Genomic DNA, 18164 nt, shown 5'->3' on the forward strand with positions numbered 1-18164 from the left:
AGGATTTAGTTTTACAATTTCTGTAACGACTTGTACGAATTTGAAACTGCTACAAGAATGGTATAGTGAGTTTGATAAGATATTGTTGTAACATCCAAAATACACAGTTTCAAGTAAAATAATATTTTCTTTCTCTTTCTATTTAAGCTCACATTTTCTCAATAAAATCTACTCTCGCAAACCGCAATTATTCTCATTCGGATATCAACACTCGACACAAGTGCAACGAGTCTTAACGTACTTAGTAGCTTTATTAAAAGAAATTATTTCTTAAAAGAAAATTATTTTAAATTTTATTTTCAAAAGTTAAATTAAAGAAAATGCAACAACCAACAGTCATCATTCAACGTAAGTATTTTTGTGAAATTTCTAAAACTGTGTGATATCTAAAGTTTCAACACTTCGTTTCCTTCAATGTTCATTGTTAATTGCCTTCTTATCTAATCTATTAAAAATTATTGTTTTTTGACGTCTGTTTTTATAGAATCAACAGTTTCAGTCGGTCCTGGTTCGACTCGATTAGTTTGCCCATCATGTCACGCAACAGTATCTACTCGCGTAGAACGTGAGGCATCCGGAAAAACACACATAATTGCCTTAATTTTGTGTCTTTTCATTTGCTGGTATGTTTGTGGTTGTTGATATTAAGAAATACAAAATTTTAAAATTTTCTCAATTTTTAGGCCATGCGTATGCATTCCATACTGCACAGATAGTTGCCGTAATGCGAATCATTACTGCCCAAATTGGTATGAAAAATGCAATATGTCTATACTTTCCTATTTTTAACACTTTTTCATTTTACAGCAACGCATATTTAGGAACATACAAGTAAAGATTTGCGTAACATCATTTTAATTAATCAAATTAGACTTAAGGATCACGAAAAAATTGAAGTATTGAAAGTGTTGATCGAGTTCTGCAAAAAATTGTAATTTAGTTTGAAAAGCACCGGGTGGGTGATTAAATAGACTATTTCTATTAAGTGACTCATCGTACTTCAATGATAAAGCAAGTTAAATAATTGCCGGTATATTAGTGTTAAATAAGCGAGTGTAGCTCACACTTCAAGTGCAATTAACAATCGCTATCAGAGTAAAATGTTTGTTTTTATAGATAAAAAGTATATACTTGAGAAAAATTAGTACTTTTTCTTAGAAAATGATGTGAATGGCGAGATTGTTCTTTGCTGGAGAATTTTATTTTTCACTCTAAATTTTAAAGGTTTTTCATACATTTTTGGGGAAATTTTAATCAATCATCAGCTAAACTTTACACTTCCTCTTTGATATGCTTATGTCAATCCATTGATCGATAAAATCATACAAGTAATGAAAATGTCAATTGTTCATTCACCCACTGCTTTTACTTATTATTATAATGTAGTGCTACAAATTACTATATTGAAAAGCACGTTACATATATTTCCATAAAAGCATTGAACAAGTCATATAATTGTTATAAGGGAACCCAATAATAGCATTTGAGCTGATTACTGATAACGTATTTTACTGTACAGAATATGCCTTACTATTTTAATAAAATTACAAATTATATATAAACATTATGAATATGAATTTTAAATCGTAATAAAAATATTTTAAATAGTTGAAAAATTAAAATTCTTTTAAGTTGACCCCTACACCCCCACCCTCTTAAATTCTAAACTTTAAAGATTAGAACGTTAAAGATCGTAGGATGGTGAAATAACTGGAAAAAAATTATAGAATTTTTTTAAAGATCGTCGGATGGTGAAATATTTGAAAAAAATTCAATAATCTTCAATAATTTTTTTTCCAGATTATCACGTGTTAAAGATCGTCGGATGGTGAAATAACTGAAAAAATTCAATAATTTTCAATAAATTACAGATCTTTAACACGTGATAATCCAGATTAAGCAAAAAAATTCCTATTAAGATGATTAAGAGATGTGACGTAGAAGGAAAAACTCTAGTGTACGTTTTTGTATTGTATTCAAACACTTGTTACAGTAATGTTATTGTTGTTGTTATGACTCATATTGTAGTTACAGTCAGGTCATACATATACGTAATTACTTTTTCTATGTTATTTTTCTAACGCCATTAAAAATTAAATTATCTGATAGTGTTGTTCTTCACGAATGTTATAGGGATGTTTACATACTATGAATCACTGGGAGCGTTTGTGCAAATTTAATGTTTGTTGCTAATTATCACCCTAACAGGAAGAGGTCGCTTTTAAATACCAAAGTGGTCTTTATGTGCAAAATGCATGCTCTTTGCCTGTTCGGTTCAATTATTTAGAAATAAAATTTCTTAAAAATCGAGAGCAATTTATCTACTTTTGCACTTAATAATGTCAAATAATTTGCCCTGCACAATCCAAAAGTTGCTAATTTAATAAAGATAAAAGTGAAATAAAGTTAATTAAATTGCATTTTTCAAATTCAAAGGTATTTTTCATTATTCTGAAAATTGAAATAGAAAGTAATTCTAAGCAAAAAAGGAATTAAAATAAACGGTTTCATTTGACTGAGATTTCACTTTCATTTATAATTTTCGTTATTTGATTCAAGTGAAAAGGCAGAAAAAATCTTAACGACTAAATAAAATTTGAAATAAAAGCACAATTTTAAAATATTAAAAATAAATTTAACCGTTAATTTTTTCAAGAATTTAAAATCTTTTAAAAATAGTTTATTAATTTTCAATTAAATTATAAAAAATTTTAATTTTGTTGAGGAGAAAGTTTGACACTCACATAAAAATAATAAATCAAAAAAACACATAAATTAAATTAATTATTATTTTTCTATGTGTCCGTCATTTTGTATTTGTGTTGTGTTTTTATAAGAAAAAAAAGTAAATTCCTACCCCTTGTGAGTAAATCTTTTCAGAGTGAAAACAAAATTTTTTAAAAATTAAAAAATTGAATTAAAAAAGTCGAAAAAGTGAAAATAATTTATTAAAAAGTCATTTTATAAAACAATCAATAATAATTTGTTAATATTGAAATGACATCTGTTGAAGAAAGGACAATTTTTGCAAAACTTGAAATCATGAAAGATATTCGGTAAGAAAATTATAAATATTTGTGCAATTTAATGCATCCTTTGTGCAGCATAATATTAATTATAATAATTTTTAAACTACTAATCACTAGAATGAAGACAATTCAACTTGAAAAGTTAAAATTACGAATAGTAAATCAAGTTGAGAATTCAGATGCCGAAGAAAAATGTCTGGGAGAGTATCGTCGAGAATTAGAATTATTGATGCAAGAAAAAATGAGTCATGTTGAGGAACTTCGACAAATTCATGCCGATATAAATGCCGTAAGAATTTAAAAACGATTTTACACTTATAAATATTTATCTAATTTTTTTGTATTGTTTAACGACAGATGGAAACTGTCATCAAACAAGCAGAAGAAAATAGACAGAGATCAGTAGGCATGGCTAATCGATTTCATGAGGAATATGTTCCACTCAAAACTGAAATTGATACAATGAGACGTGAATATTTGGGATTAGAAAAATTGCCTGAATTACATGAAGAGGAAGGTTCAATTATTCCACCAGAGTAAGTATTTTAAGGTTTCCCGTTTGTTCATGTATAGAAATTTTAAAACAAATATTTAAATTTTTTCAGGCGCTTCCAACAACACACAAACTATTATTCAAATAAAATAACAACACCATCAGCAAGCTTCACTCGGCCAACTCCAGTTTCAGCACTTACATCGAATTCCGCAAATGCTGCTCATCTTCCCTTGCCGCCCAATGATAATCCTCACATCACTCCATTGAACCCAACACACGGATTTCTACCACCAGCTCCACCATCATCAGTCGGCCAAGGCTTAAGAGGAATGACAAATAAACAGAATGAAATATCAAATCCAGTTAATCGTATACAACAATCAGCACCATCACTCGGAATGCATCCAACTTTCAGGTCTGATTTCAATGTCTCATTGAGGTATTTTCTTTTGTTTTATTATTTCATTATTCTTTTGCATTTATTAGTTTCATTTCCATTTACATATCAGTTTTCATTTTTTATTTCGTTACGATTTGCGTTTCTTATTGTGTTTTGCTCGGTCATAAATCTTGAAGAAGAAAAAGAACTTGATTTGTATAGGGGGAATTGTTGAATGAAGAAAATATTTTTAATAGTCCAGAATAAGAGGAAATATTCGAAATGTAATCTTCTTGACTAAGAATTTTATATGAACTCTATTCGACGTGAATTGACTCTTCTGTACAAAATCTGATTCAGCTTTGAGTTCTGAAATAAATTGAACGTTTTGCACAGAAATTTGACACTTTATTGGTGTCAGTAAGGCCTCTTTTTCGTCATTTTAGACCTGTCACTGTCAAACGGAATCCCTTCAATTCTGACTGTACTGTACGTTTGGCTGCCATAAAAATAACATTATATTGTGTATCAATCGAGGTTAAAATTCTTTGAACAAAATTAATAATTTCAAATGATGAGAAAAATTGAAAAATCAACCCGAATGACACTTAATGGAGAAGGCTCTGCGACCATACGGCAACTAAAAACAGGTGGCTTCCATTTGGTGTTAATTAAAAATTCTTCAAAAAATAAATGCGCTTCATTTATCAATTTATCATTTGTTTATAATACCTAATTAAATTTGATATTTCATGCATGAAATGAGATTTCTTGTTAATAACAGTATAGTTCATTCAAATCACTATCATATTTCTTTTTTACAGACAACAACCACCACCAATGAAAAGTTGTCTATCATGTCATCAACAAATTCATCGTAATGCACCAATTTGTCCATTGTGTAAGGCAAAGAGTCGATCACGTAATCCAAAGAAGCCAAAAAAGAAGGAACATTAAGGAATAAGGATCAAATATGCAGAAATCATAAATAAAGTGGATTTTAAATGTATTTATTACTTAATTATTTTATAAGGTGATTTACAAAAATTTTTAGGATATATTATATTAATCTTTTATCATTCAAGACAATAGAAAGATTTTTCCAGAACTCGAATTTTACATGGAGTCGACTTTTCCATTTAAAAATCTGAGTCGACTTCGAGATCTGGATTTTTCACATTATAAAGCATGACAACACCAGTGAATTTGAATTTCTAGTTAAAATACAAGGACTAAAAATCCAAATATATCCTGGAAAAGTATTTAATTTTGAGTTGACAGTCGAAATCATTTTTCAATTAATTATAAAAAAGGATTAAGCTCTAAATGGCCAAATTAGTTGTCGTTTTTTGATTTAATAAATATCATGACAGAGAACTAAAGTATTATTAGATATAAAATTTAATTGCAATTACGTATACATTTTCGTCGCTCGGAATTACGACTTCTGAATGATAAATTGATAAATTTCAAAATAAATATTGTTTTGTAAAATATGATTTGAAATTTGAATTTTAGGAATTTTTTAATGAATGATAGAATTAGATAAGATGTAAGAAATTCTTTTTTATTAAAATTAAGGTATGCAAAATATGATCGACGAAACTTTTTCTTATAAAAACTCCTTGATGGAACAAAATTTTACAATTTGACTGTTCTTTTGTGTACGATCAACATAATAATTTCAAAAATAGCAAATGTGCGAACGTAAAATGAGAATTTAAGAATTGAAAGTTCAATCTGCGATCATTAAAACGCATTTATTAAATGATTGTGTATTTTCCATTTACACCACATGGCAGACATGCATTTTTACTATTGAAAACAAAGAATTGCAATTAACTTATGAGATTATTTATCTCACATAAAATATGTAATAAAATAACAAGAATAATAATTAGAGTACTTAAGTAAACAAGAAATAAGGAACAATAAAAAATTTAATAACTGAATCAGAGTCTTTAAATAAACGGAAAACTATTTGATTATTTTTGCAGACAATTTATTTCAGGATCTATTCATACTGACTTTTACTGCACACTGACTGTTTTGAACAGTTGACTGGTTTTGGCATAAACTATACTTTTTGGAGTTTGTAACTTGTAAATACATACCTAAGTGGTACAATGCACGACTGTCAAGACAGCTTCGTTTCTTTCTATTAATACGGTGACATGATGTATCCAATGGAATTCGCTGAACTGTTCAAAATTAAAATAATTTTTGGGAATTCAATAATCATTGACAATCTTTCTTTCTTCACGAATAAGCAATTAAACTCCTTCTTAAATATCCATTATCTTTTAAAATTGTTTAAATCACATTTAAATAAGTGATTCACATGGTCAGCGTAAAAAAATTAAATGTTCATAAAAATTTCCCGTTTCCTTAATTCGTGGGCTTTTATTTATTATAAATTCTTACTAATCTTAATAAATTTGTTTCGTTTGTTATCTTAATGTAAGTCTATCACCCTTAATAAATTCCAAGAAATTTAGTAAGGGATAAATAAATTAATTAAGAAATGTTTAGACGGATTTAGACATTAAAATGTCATAACAAATATTCAAGTGATTTCTTCACGGTGAAAAATAAGTGCAGAAATATTTCATGTGTCACTTTTGTTTTAAAATTAGTATTTTTGAGTTTTGACAATTTGACTATTCGAATTGGCTTTTTAAATGTTTTATACATTGTTAATTAAAAGCTATTAAAAGATTAATCAGAATTTATACCTACCCAAAAAAATACTTAAAATGTTTTATGTGTTTAAATCTTTTTTTAATTTCATTGTTTATTAATTAGCTATCTATGTTTATAGGCATATTTGAAACTTGTTTAAAACAATAGAAAAGTCTAAAAATAAAAATATCATCATTACATTTGCTCGTTAATGTTACAATAAGAATGTAAACCTATTCAAAGAAAATGATTCACTTCACGTACAATATGAATTGCATTAATTTAATAAAATTATTAAATCATTTATGAGGTACTTGAGATGATTATGTCGAAATAAACCTAACATAAGTAAATCATGGAAAATAATTAAAAAGTTTTTTAATCTTTTTAAAAACTTTTTGAATCAATTTTTAAATTTTTTGAATCAATTCAAACATTCCAAACAAATGAATTGAAAGAATTCTTTGAAAATTTTAAAAGAATTACATTCAAGATTGCCGAAATAAGTTCAAAGTATGTAATGGTATGCAATGTCAATCAGTCCATTTTTCATATGCCATCAACATCCTTCAAATGATGATCTCACTTAAAAATAAAATTGACTAAATACCTTAAAAATTCAAAAAGAAAAGTACATATGGCGTGAGCTTTTCTTCATATATTTCGTAATAAAAAAGAGTAGTAGAAAAGAAAATACAATAAGACTCATCAATTATAACGTCATCGTTTACTTCTTATAAACAATTTGTGGTATAAACATTCAGGAAACGATTTTCTTAGCAATTACTGTCTTAAGAAAAAGGATGAATTGAAGAAGATTTTGTTAAAAATTATTGTAAATTATTTTTTAACGTAAACAATGAAAACGTGCAGAATTGAAAACAGAGAACTAAATTAGTGACATCACAAATGAACAAATTAACAGGGAAATAACGTAAACAGTTTTTCAAATCTACACTGTGGTGTTGAGATTATAATGGTTAAAAGCAGTTTAAAAATGAATTTTTTTAGAAAATCAAGACAAATCTTTTTTGAAAATTAGCAATTTTTCAATTCTTTTCTTAATTTTAAATTTAAAATCGATGAGCAAATTAAAACAAATATCATAAAAATGCATGCAAACGGTTCACACTACAAAGTCAAGCTTGCATGTGTGAATGTAATTTGGGGACTTTTAATATTCATTTATATTTCATTATACTCATAGATAATTCAACACACATGCAATGTTGTTGATAAAGAACAAAGTAAATAAAACACTTGTTTTTTCACTCTCATTTCGATATAAAAATTGTCGCAGAATAGACGTGAAGAAAATAATTACGTGACCAAATATGTCGGAAAAAAATAATCAAGCAAATCAGCCACTAAATAATCAAAGTAATAGTGCACAACCCACTCAAATAGGTGGTCAAAGCTATGGCTTCCAACCTCAACCTGGATTCCAGCAACCACCTCCAGCCTATGATCAAAGCTTTACAGCTCAAGGTCAGCACCAACATCAGTTCTATCCAGGACAACAAGGAGCTCCAGTTGTCACAAGTTAGTAACTATTAATAAATAATGAATTTAATCTTAAGTACCGAAGTAAACTTACATGAACTTTAAGTGATTACAGAAAATTCTGTAAATGTAGTGCAATGTAATAGAGAGAATATGTAATGATGAAGGCATCTTTACTTAAAGTTTTTGATAATTCTAAATTGCCCTAACTGGCAAAGAGCGTGTTCACAAGGGCACTAAGCCAAGAGACTATTAGAACTATTTAGGTTGCCTTCTTCAAAAATGCAAAATATTCAATATTCCAATTTAATTTTCATCAATCCTTAATAATAGTAATCGCAAATACCATATACGGTCCTGATCCCAAAGTGATAACGTGTCCAAGCTGTGGACAAATGGTAACAACTCGTATTGATTACGAGTCATCGACAAAAACTCATTTGATGGCTGGTCTTCTTTGTCTTCTCATTTGGCCATGTTTTTGTAAGTAACATTTTGTTTGTATTAATTATTATCTAGTTTTGTGTCTACGCCAATTTATCAAAACATTCATCGATAACAAAGTTTTCGGTTGAAGATATTTCACAATTTTGGAAATTTTCTAATCAACTAAATTTTAATTAATTTATAGGGCTTCCTTATGCCATCGATTCATGCAAGAATGCTAGTAAGTTTATGGTTTTTCTTATTTTTAAATACTTTAATATTTAAATTACTTTATCTTTTCAGATCATCTTTGTCCATCATGTAACGCATATCTAGGAACATATCATGGTTAAAAAGGACAACTAATGTGATCAGTATTCTTAAGACATATCTATTTATTCATCGAGAATATTCTTAAATTTGATGTCAAAATTTTTTTAAATTTATAAATAAATAAAAGTGATATCCACTAATATTATCCTAATGTAATTCTGTTTTTGTTCATTTTGTTATCAAGTATCTTATCTTTTTATCAAAAACAGGGATTAAGACTCACCAATACATTTCACATCGTGGAAATAAATCGAAATTCCATTTTATTGAATTTCGTATTCAGTAAGTTTTGGGCTGTTGTGAAAGAAATTTATAATTGAATCAATGGCTGCACCAAATCAACCACCATCTTATGATGATCATTCGAATTTTCAGAGCCAGCCACCACAGAATGCTCAGCCATATCCGCCAGGTTATCCACAAGGATATCCCCAAGGTTATCCACAGCCAACAGTAATTGTACCTCCTCCAAATAATTTCCATACAGTTCCTCAATTTACGGTCGTTACTCAGCAGCCAAGTAAGTAAAAATAATTAAAGAAAAATGCCGAAAATTTAAAAATTTAATTTGATATTAGCAACTAGAGTTGTTGTTGGAGTTACTCCATTACTGGGCCCACTTCCAGTAGCAATGTCTTGTCCATATTGCTATGCATTGATAACAACATCGGTAAAAAATGAGATATCACTGCGAACGCATTGCTGTGCATTAGGTCTTTGTTTGGTGGGGTAAGTTCGAATTTTCATTATGAATTTCCTTATCACATAATAAAAAGGCATTAAATCTTATAAATATTTATAATTGCTTGATGACACGTTAACGATCGCAAATATCATTTTTTATATTTTTTATATTTAGTCTTTGGCCATGTGCAATTATGCCATACGTATGCGGTGGGTGCTGTCAAAAAACTGTTCATACATGTCCAAACTGTAACACATTTATTGGAAGTGATTGAAAATAATGAAATAAAAAAAGAGACTGACTCATTGAAACTCTTGAGTATTATTATATACGTCTTTGAACAACACTTATTAATTTTATATTTGATAAGATTTTGATAACTTCATTAAAAATATACACTTTGAGTGTAAATTGGGATTTAACTTTAATATGATTTGATTAGATTTTGAACTTTGAATTGTTATGCATAGATAAAAAAATAAAGATTTTTTTAATTAAATAAAACTAAAAATAATAAACAAAAATATTTGCCAACATCTTTAAATCAATACTTTTCAGAAAGATAACAAAATGTTGAAGGAACCGTTCACTTATTACGTAGCATGACACCCTTACCCCCTTCACCCTTCTAACAGCGTTATGAAATTAGAGCTCCGAGCAACACAAATTAAGAAGTCTCCGCTGTACAGTTATCAAAGCTCCGCTAAACCTCTTTTATCAACACCAAATGGAAACCCACTCAGTTTGACGTCCATAGACATTTTGAGAAACTATTGAGAAAGCTATTGGTAACTGGCAAACGGAAGCCAGCAGAAGAGCCAGCTTTAGACGTCTAAGCGCGCACGTAGATCACAATTTTTCTGTATTGGCTTCCATTTGGTGTTAATAAAAGAAGTGTAATAGAGCCTTAAAAGCTCAATAGCGTCGCTCGGGAACTGACCCAAAGAATGACGTTGTTTACTCAAGAAGCAATTAAATGTACGTCAAATTCATGACTTCGTGAATCACCAACTATATTTGAAGGCTTATCGTATATTTTATTTAAGTGACGATTCCCTATCACAGTTTTTATTTACGTCTCTATTAATTGCAGATAGTGAATGTAAAAAAAACGAAATATAATCTAACCATATTCCATTGGAATATTTCAGTTTGTGTGTAAATTTCAGACAGTAAAGTTAACTGTTGACATTTTACCAATAATTTGCACGACAATTTCCATTGCAATCTTATCTTGATCTTTTCTGATTTACGAAGAAATAATTAATTTTGCCTATGGAACTGAAAAATCCAGCAATGAGCCAACCACCATATCCAACGCAAGGACAGCCACCATATCCAAATCAAGGTCAACAACAATTTGGACCACCACCAGGCGCAATGCCTGCCCCAACATCATATCCACAATATGGACCGCCACCAATTACTACACAACGTAAGTTATTGTTATATTTTTTGGGCTTCTTCAAATATTCCCATAAAGTATTGGAACTTACAAAAATCAGAGGTCGAAGTCAGTGAGGTGAAGTAATGATCAAAATTTCAATCGGTTTCAAGTCAACCAGAGTGAACTTGACCCACCGACCACTACAGTCGTCTTGAAACTAATTAGAATTTTAGTGAAGTGAATTAAATTGCCCTCATCGACTTCGACTTCTGGCTTTAATAATTAACAGTGGTTATCTAGAATACAATATCTATTTGGACTTTGCAAAGCTTTATACATATTCATAAATCAAGAATGCCCATGTAGAACTGCATAAATTATTGAACAAAACATGAAACTGATGTGCATACGGTTTTTACTTTTTGATATTCATCTAATGAATCAGAAAAAGTGCATGGTCATGATATAGTAATCACTCGACCACAAAATTCCCCATCAGAAATGATTTGAGCTACAAAATATTCTGAGACGATTTTATCTAAAATATTTGACTTACAAAATATTTTTAAATTTTATTTTAGCGACGACAGTCATCATACAATCATCAGTTCATTTGGGTCCTGATCCTCAGCCCATGACATGTCCAAATTGTAGAGCAAACATAACAACACGAGTAAAGGACGAAGCAACGACAAAAACTCACTTATTTGCATTAGGTATATGCTTGGTCGGATGCAGTTTGGGATGTTGCTTCATTCCATATTGCGTTAGTAGCTGCCAAGGACAACGACATGAATGTCCAAACTGTGGTCAATTCGTTGGAATGCATAAATAAAATCGAAATACTTTTATGTGAAATGTTTTAAAAGTAAATCTTTTTATCTACATATATTCCGGTAAATGGGAAGTGATAAGATACGAAAAGACGATTAAAGTTAATGTTTGATTGAAATTACACTACTTTTATCGCTTTTGTCTACGTTTTATTTAGTGTGTGTATTTTTGTTATCTGAATATAAATAAAAAATTGTATAAATAAAATATTATATTGTTCTTTGATACCTAGAAATTGGCAAAAAAGTCATGCAATACTGTTAAATAAGCTTAATCAGAAATTGATTGGGAAAATACAAAAAGTTATGAAACCAATTTCTTCTTCCGAATAACATAAATCGTTCAATCAATCCAAAATCTAACACCAAACTAGCGATACACTGACTTGAACCAAATCTGGCACAAAACCAACTTTACGTCGTCCTAGAATCTATGATCAATTAAGCTATTTATGCTAGTCATGTTACACTATGGATTATTTCAAACTGCAGACATGCAAATGGTAATTACTGCCCGCTATAAGTCGCGAGACTGATCATAATTGACTGTTACTGACTACTAAACTCAAGCATATATCTAAATTTTCTCCAAAAATTAATCAGCAATAAATTACACTCGTTAAGAGATTCACATTAAAACCAAGATTTATTTCCATATTACACGAAAATTTCTCATTATTTTTGACCATCCAACGATCAGTCAGTATTTATAGACAACGCATCGATATCGTAGAAAATATTTTACTCAAAAATTTTCTTTCCTTCAATTTCCCTCAACTTTTGTACACACAAAAAAGAATATGAAAAACAAGCAGTCAAAAGAGTTTCTCTCATTTCTTCTCATTTGGGTTCCATACAGTGCACATTCTTTGACTTGATCTTCTTTTCATCGGCGATGAAATACATAAAAAAGAAAATTAGCATACTACACTATACTATACAAAATATAATTATAATACACCGTCTGCCTTTCTCTCCTGAAACGTTTGTGTTTTCTTTTCGCTACATTTTCATTGTCTTATTTGAGCTGGACGCGTACGGAACATCTCCTACGATTTTTCTCAGATTTTTAAAATCTTGTCACTCGTGTTTAAACTGAATAAAAAAAAAGAATATTAATTTAATCAGAAAACAAATTGATGTCAGATGTGTTAATTGACATTAATAGCATCAAGTGAAATATAATTAACTAAAAAGTAATTAATTCAATTAAGTCGTGAAATATTTTGGATGTTAAATACTTGTTAAGAGACAGTAAAATAAGTCAAAGTTAAAAATGGATAGTTTTATGAATCCACAGAAAGGACATAAAGGATTAAAAGAACCTGATAAACCATGGAATTTTATAGAGTGTGAGGATACATTCCCAATGATTCCATTGATGAATAACTTACTGTGATTAATGTCCTGCTTTTTATTCTGTTCTTTTTTTACATATATAGCTGCACTTATTGCAAGACACGCACCTGAAGTTAGTATTGAAAATTTTTGTTAGACAATTAAATGTGCCCACTATCGTTTTTGCAAGAATGTGATAACTTGAGTCTGATGAAACGCAGACGAAATTTTTTAATTCTGATGTGAGATATTTAAAAATATTTTGATCGCCCCAGGCAGAACTAGAGTTTTTTTATAAAACTTATTCTTAGTTCTAATAATATTTCATCTCAAACATTGATTTACATGACAAATTCTCAGTAGGGAGTCACAACAAGTACATTTCTAATCGTAGTCACTAGTCTGTCAAATCAGTCAGTTTAGTTTGCTGTCTCAACCAATTTAGTCGTGGATAATTTGGAAAATTAAAAAATTAAAAATTCATGTACAAAATAAAATAGAATGAACAATTGATATCGGAAGTTCTTTTGTTTACAAAATTAATGTGCTTCAAATTTTATGTGAAAAAATGAAAATGTGAAAATTGAGAAAAAAGAAAACAGTGAATGGAGAATGTTTAAAAACGAGGCGATTAGTTAAATTACTCCGTGGAATTTAATCACATTATATTCTTCTATTGCTTGTAGATTGAGAATAAACAATACCACGAAATTTAAACAAAAAATGTTAAAGATAAAATTTTTGATTTTTTTCAAGATACTGATAGGCTTGCCAGATATCTTCAAAATTGTTTTTTTGCAATATTTTACTTTAAATTGATTTTTAAACGACTTTTAAAAGCGTAAAAGCTATTTCATTCAAGATTAACGACCATCTCTTAAAAGATAATAGTTACAACTGCTAAAACCAGCTAAGTTTTTCAAAAGAATTACTGCTTAAATTCTTTTAATGCGATCCTCCTTATAAATCACTCAATCAAAAACTGTTATTTTAAAATTTATCTTTGGATATTCCAAGGATATTCATTTTAATTCTGTCTTTAAATGACAAATAATTTAAGTCATTTATTATTCTGCCTTTCTGTCATTCCGCTTTAAGCTATGCTCTTTTTATTTCCACCTCAATTTTCCTGGAAAAGAACAAGAGATTCTGAGAATTTGCGATTAATTTTTCAATTTCTATGAGTGGACAAAAGAACATTAGAGCCAGTTATCATATGGAAATTAACTTATCATCAACTATGTAGTAAATTTAAAGGATTTAATTATAATCACATTACATTTTTCAATTTTTAAGATCGAATAATAGTTAAATTCTTAAATAGATATCTTCTTACAATGCTTGTTGGGATTTTATTCTTGTTTCTAAATAAAAATATTATTTTATGCTACAACAAAATGGATGTAGCAGTAATTGAATACAAAATTTGGCAAGAAAGTGAAGTTCTTTCTCTAAAGTTCTATAAACCTAGACATCCCGAGCGACAAAAATGAGAAAATTTCACCATGCTGTTTTTAAAAGTTACACAAGTGTCTTTTATTCTCCATACTCTTAATGGTACCCACCTCAGTGTGACATCCATATGCCTGTACCAACATGAATGAAATATAAATTAAAAAAGAAGTAACGAGTTTTATAAATGTTGGGAATGTCGTAAAATTTTTCAAAATGTATAGAGTGTCACGTTTTTTTACATCAGTTCCAACTTAAGATTTTTGTAGGCTTTAAAACACATTCTAAAAATAAATCGAGTTATCACAATTCTTGAAGCAAAAAAAGAAATGTGTCATTTTTGTTTTGACCACTTTAATCACATTTCACTTCAAACTATTTGGCACATGTGGATTAAAGAATACATTTCCTTAATAATAACTTACTTTATGTAAATTCTCTTTGTGAAAATTATTACTGATAATTTAATTTCTTATTTTTCTTCTTGAAAATATGAAAAGGTAGGACCACATCCAATGAAAATAAAATGTCCCTCATGTGCCAAACAAATCACATCACACATTGATACAGAGACTTATTCAAAAACGCATTTTTGTGCAGCCGCTCTGATGATGACAATTGTGTAAGTTTTTACAAAATGTGCATTATTTCAAATTGAAAATATACTTTCGTACATGAAGATGACGATCATAATGGGATATAAAATTAATGGGTTTGTAAGTGAAGAAAAAGAAAATATTTTGAGTGACATGAAAATGAGTTTTAGAAAATTTCAAAATAAACTGACAAATGACACAACTCGTGCTAACTGAATCATTTTAGTGTTTGTGAAACCAGCCGTGACTTTATGTAGCAAATACTAAAATTCCTTGACCAGTCACTCTAATGATCTTCAAACCACAGTTTCAAAACATAAATGAACTTAAACATGCCAAGTTTGATCAAAAATTGCCAGTATACTTACCATTTTCGGTGACTATATTTCAATTTTGCCGGAAATTACAAATTGCTGGTATAAAAACTTTTGACACTGCCTATAACTTAAAGCATTATCAAATATATATTCATTCTTTTGATGATGCATCAAGCATAGGCAACAGTTGAATGTAGTGGAGAAAGAAGGTTATAATGTGCTTTGTGTCACGTTTGTAATAAACCCCGTTAACTCATTGTTAGGAGCAGGTGACAAAAAATTCTAGGGCGTGGGTTTGAATAACATTCAGGTTATTTTGCGAGGAATTGTGGGACTAATTTTGTCAAATACAAATCAGAGCCAGAGTCATATCAGACACAAGCTTCTGACTTTAACTCGCCATGTTACTTTTAGGTTAGATTAATTGGAAAATTAAATAATGAAGGACTAGACATTCTAATGATTCCACATTAATCCTCTCTCGTTTTGTATATTTTTACATTTCATAGCAGTTAGACAACTTTACTCATAAATCACACTTATAATTTTTCAAACAGAAAATATGATGAGAAAAATGTCATTGATTGACACTCCAGACTTAGAAACTTGGTGCCTCTCTAATTACCATCAGAAAAAATAAACAGTCGCCAATTTTATGCAAAGCACAATTCCTACATAATTGCGTTTCAGTCAATATTTCTATAGAGTTTCTATGCCTAGGTATTTTAAAAGAAAAAATTTAAAATCAACAGCATCAAAAAAATTTTTTAAACGACACAAAACACAAGCTCCACATGTTTATAACCAATCGTTCACATTGTAAAATTGTAATTAATGTCAGTCAATTTAAACATATACTAATAAAAATTTTCTCACTTTCTCTCTCTATTCCTATAGATGCTGTCCACTGTCATGTCTAGTGTACTTAATAGATACATGGAAGAGGAAGCATCACTATTGTCCGGAATGTAAAATGTATCTCGGAACTTACAGTGGCTAACAAAACTGTGATAAAGAAATTTTTATACTTTATATTAATACATTTAAAGTGTGAATCTTTCTCCTATTCTTAATTGTTTTTTTTATCCTATTTTCTCATTGTTACAGTCATTCTTTAATTCTTAGTGTTACTATCATAAATTTATTATTGTTGTCATTGTCATTTTTTTAAAAGAATATAAATATTATTACGTTCGAAAGGATATTGTAAAATATTATAGACATAATGTTTTGCCAAAAATCGTTAAAATCTCTATCGTTATTGTCACCGTAAGTCTACTTTTAAAATATATTACATTTTCTTGTATACAGGGCAGGGACGTACTAAAGAATTTTAAGGCGGTACGCAAAAACTGTAGGGGGGTTTTGTATTTTTTGTCATGAAAAGCTCAACCAAGTTCAGGAATTTCATTCTGAAAAGAGAAGAGTTGACCATCTCCCCCCTGAATACATCCCTGATGCTCGCGACGTGATTTTAAAATCATAAAGAATGTGAAATTGGGCAGGGTCACGGCTAAACATTTTCCTAATTTCTTGTTCCTATTTTGTTACAGTTTAAATACTTTTGATGTGGAAAGTAAACCTTTTATAAAGAAGTCCAACATTTTATTTAAAATAAGGATGATATAAAAATAAGTATTAAAATTTTATTTCAAAATGAAGATTTGGGAGTTTTAAAAAATGTTTCAAGTCATTTGTGAATGACCTAGATGATTCACACTATTAAAGCCCCCTAAGTGCTTGCAATCTGTTTCTTGATGCAGGAGACATTTTCCATTAAAAATATGTTTGTTCTCTTAGTCAAACTTTAACAAAAGATTAATCAATAGTGATGTCATTGTTTCCCATGAATTTCTGTTTAAGCATGAAATTTAATTTAAAACATCTGAAAAGTCAATGTGATGATTATACAAAATTTAAATATATACAAAAAAATAATTAGCATGACTCAACTAAAGCCTGTTAATTATTGAAAAAAAATCTCATTTAAACTTTCTCAAATAACAAAAGAAACAAAAAAAATACGAATATTATTAACTAGGACTGTGTTTACTAAATATATTGGCACAGATGTAAGCAATCTAGCTGTAGTATATTTACACATTTACCTAAAGATATTTACTGATTTTTCACAATGTTAAGAAAATTAAATTGTATTACAAACTATATTGGGAATCTAAAATCGAGCTGATATCAAGGATTAGCTCATTATTAAATTTAAGAAAGTTTCAAGGTTTTTAAAAATATTCATTCTAAAAATTGACGCGTGTTTTTTTCTCTCATCTTATCTGAAACTTCGTCAACTTATTCTGAATTTCACCATATCGGCAACATCAATTATCCCAAAAATATTTAAATTTAAAAAAATATCTTTCAACTACCCTCATTTAGTAGTCTTATTTATGACCAATTTGATTTCACACTTTTTAACGATTTTACGTATTTCCCAATGACAAATATTTAACTTTCTGATTCAAGAATCTAGCAAAACATTAAGTTGTTGACATTTTATAATCGTTATATACATTAAGAGACATTACTAATTTGTTAAAAATAATCGAGGAAATTTCTTTTTTAAAATTCTCTCTATTTTTTCGCTGGTTTTCCATTTTCTATTAATTAAAAAACGTAAAAAAAAAGTTTAATTATGTAAATGTAATTAATGTTATTTTGAAAAAAAAATACAATATGTTCTGTAATAAAATAAA

The 18164-nt window shown here is 28.9% G+C and overlaps 6 protein-coding genes across 7 annotated transcripts; all 6 read left to right on the plus strand.

Moving 5' to 3' along the window:
* Positions 1-216: 216 nt before the first annotated feature.
* LOC139098571 (lipopolysaccharide-induced tumor necrosis factor-alpha factor homolog) lies at positions 217-1567 on the plus strand. The gene is made up of 4 exons (XM_070650794.1): positions 217-348; positions 485-623; positions 684-749; positions 808-1567. Exons 1-4 carry the CDS (start codon positions 321-323, stop codon positions 833-835), a joined length of 261 nt encoding a protein of 86 aa, XP_070506895.1. The 5' UTR covers positions 217-320; the 3' UTR covers positions 836-1567.
* A 1353-nt stretch (positions 1568-2920) lies between these two features.
* On the plus strand, positions 2921-5850 carry LOC139098574 (zinc finger C4H2 domain-containing protein-like). 2 transcript variants are annotated; one of them, XM_070650797.1, is made up of 5 exons: positions 2921-3056; positions 3147-3318; positions 3387-3565; positions 3635-3964; positions 4729-5850. In XM_070650797.1, the coding sequence occupies exons 1-5, from the start codon at positions 2998-3000 to the stop codon at positions 4859-4861; spliced, it is 873 nt and encodes a 290-aa protein (XP_070506898.1). In that variant the 5' UTR covers positions 2921-2997; the 3' UTR covers positions 4862-5850. The 2 variants fall into 2 exon arrangements, with proteins under 2 accessions (XP_070506898.1, XP_070506899.1); XM_070650798.1 differs by having other exon boundaries at positions 3635-3940.
* A 2005-nt stretch (positions 5851-7855) lies between these two features.
* On the plus strand, positions 7856-9004 carry LOC139098569 (lipopolysaccharide-induced tumor necrosis factor-alpha factor homolog). Its single transcript, XM_070650792.1, has 4 exons — positions 7856-8128; positions 8423-8572; positions 8721-8756; positions 8819-9004. The coding sequence occupies exons 1-4, from the start codon at positions 7921-7923 to the stop codon at positions 8866-8868; spliced, it is 444 nt and encodes a 147-aa protein (XP_070506893.1). The 5' UTR covers positions 7856-7920; the 3' UTR covers positions 8869-9004.
* A 120-nt stretch (positions 9005-9124) lies between these two features.
* Positions 9125-9844, plus strand: LOC139098568 (cell death-inducing p53-target protein 1-like). The gene is made up of 3 exons (XM_070650790.1): positions 9125-9368; positions 9427-9577; positions 9708-9844. Exons 1-3 carry the CDS (start codon positions 9173-9175, stop codon positions 9805-9807), a joined length of 447 nt encoding a protein of 148 aa, XP_070506891.1. The 5' UTR covers positions 9125-9172; the 3' UTR covers positions 9808-9844.
* An 846-nt stretch (positions 9845-10690) lies between these two features.
* On the plus strand, positions 10691-11961 carry LOC139098572 (lipopolysaccharide-induced tumor necrosis factor-alpha factor homolog). Its single transcript, XM_070650795.1, has 2 exons — positions 10691-10968; positions 11502-11961. The coding sequence occupies exons 1-2, from the start codon at positions 10809-10811 to the stop codon at positions 11753-11755; spliced, it is 414 nt and encodes a 137-aa protein (XP_070506896.1). The 5' UTR covers positions 10691-10808; the 3' UTR covers positions 11756-11961.
* Positions 11962-12756: 795 nt separating this feature from the next.
* LOC139098579 (lipopolysaccharide-induced tumor necrosis factor-alpha factor homolog) lies at positions 12757-16522 on the plus strand. The gene is made up of 4 exons (XM_070650801.1): positions 12757-13105; positions 13196-13224; positions 15044-15165; positions 16354-16522. The coding sequence occupies exons 1-4, from the start codon at positions 13030-13032 to the stop codon at positions 16454-16456; spliced, it is 330 nt and encodes a 109-aa protein (XP_070506902.1). The 5' UTR covers positions 12757-13029; the 3' UTR covers positions 16457-16522.
* The last annotated feature ends 1642 nt before the right edge of the window (positions 16523-18164 follow it).

The sequence above is a fragment of the Chironomus tepperi genome, unplaced genomic scaffold (genome assembly GCF_022539635.2).
Source record: "Chironomus tepperi strain 1889 unplaced genomic scaffold, CSIRO-AGI_Ctep_v1 contig_448, whole genome shotgun sequence".
In the NCBI taxonomy this organism is placed as follows: domain Eukaryota; kingdom Metazoa; phylum Arthropoda; class Insecta; order Diptera; family Chironomidae; genus Chironomus; species Chironomus tepperi.

Excerpts from the sequence above, each read along its gene's own strand:
- LOC139098571 (XM_070650794.1), top strand. The coding sequence starts at position 321 with ATGCAACAACCAACAGTCATCATTCAAC. Across the intron at positions 624-683 it reads TTGTGTCTTTTCATTTGCTG|GCCATGCGTATGCATTCCAT; the intron begins GTATGTTTGTGG and ends CTCAATTTTTAG. Across the intron at positions 750-807 it reads AATCATTACTGCCCAAATTG|CAACGCATATTTAGGAACAT; the intron begins GTATGAAAAATG and ends TTCATTTTACAG.
- LOC139098569 (XM_070650792.1), top strand. The coding sequence starts at position 7,921 with ATGTCGGAAAAAAATAATCAAGCAAATCAGCCACTAAATAATCAAAGT. Across the intron at positions 8,129-8,422 it reads AGGAGCTCCAGTTGTCACAA|TAATCGCAAATACCATATAC; the intron begins GTTAGTAACTAT and ends CCTTAATAATAG. Across the intron at positions 8,573-8,720 it reads TCTCATTTGGCCATGTTTTT|GGCTTCCTTATGCCATCGAT; the intron begins GTAAGTAACATT and ends ATTAATTTATAG.
- LOC139098568 (XM_070650790.1), top strand. The coding sequence starts at position 9,173 with ATGGCTGCACCAAATCAACCACCATCTTATGATGATCATTCGAATTTT. Across the intron at positions 9,369-9,426 it reads GGTCGTTACTCAGCAGCCAA|CAACTAGAGTTGTTGTTGGA; the intron begins GTAAGTAAAAAT and ends ATTTGATATTAG. Across the intron at positions 9,578-9,707 it reads TTAGGTCTTTGTTTGGTGGG|TCTTTGGCCATGTGCAATTA; the intron begins GTAAGTTCGAAT and ends TTTTATATTTAG.
- LOC139098572 (XM_070650795.1), top strand. The coding sequence starts at position 10,809 with ATGGAACTGAAAAATCCAGCAATGAGCCAACCACCATATCCAACGCAA. Across the intron at positions 10,969-11,501 it reads GCCACCAATTACTACACAAC|CGACGACAGTCATCATACAA; the intron begins GTAAGTTATTGT and ends ATTTTATTTTAG.
- LOC139098574 (XM_070650797.1), top strand. The coding sequence starts at position 2,998 with ATGACATCTGTTGAAGAAAGGACAATTTTTGCAAAACTTGAAATCATG. Across the intron at positions 3,057-3,146 it reads GAAATCATGAAAGATATTCG|AATGAAGACAATTCAACTTG; the intron begins GTAAGAAAATTA and ends ACTAATCACTAG. Across the intron at positions 3,965-4,728 it reads GATTTCAATGTCTCATTGAG|ACAACAACCACCACCAATGA; the intron begins GTATTTTCTTTT and ends TCTTTTTTACAG.
- LOC139098579 (XM_070650801.1), top strand. The coding sequence starts at position 13,030 with ATGGATAGTTTTATGAATCCACAGAAAGGACATAAAGGATTAAAAGAA. Across the intron at positions 13,106-13,195 it reads ACCATGGAATTTTATAGAGT|CTGCACTTATTGCAAGACAC; the intron begins GTGAGGATACAT and ends TTACATATATAG. Across the intron at positions 15,166-16,353 it reads GCTCTGATGATGACAATTGT|ATGCTGTCCACTGTCATGTC; the intron begins GTAAGTTTTTAC and ends CTATTCCTATAG.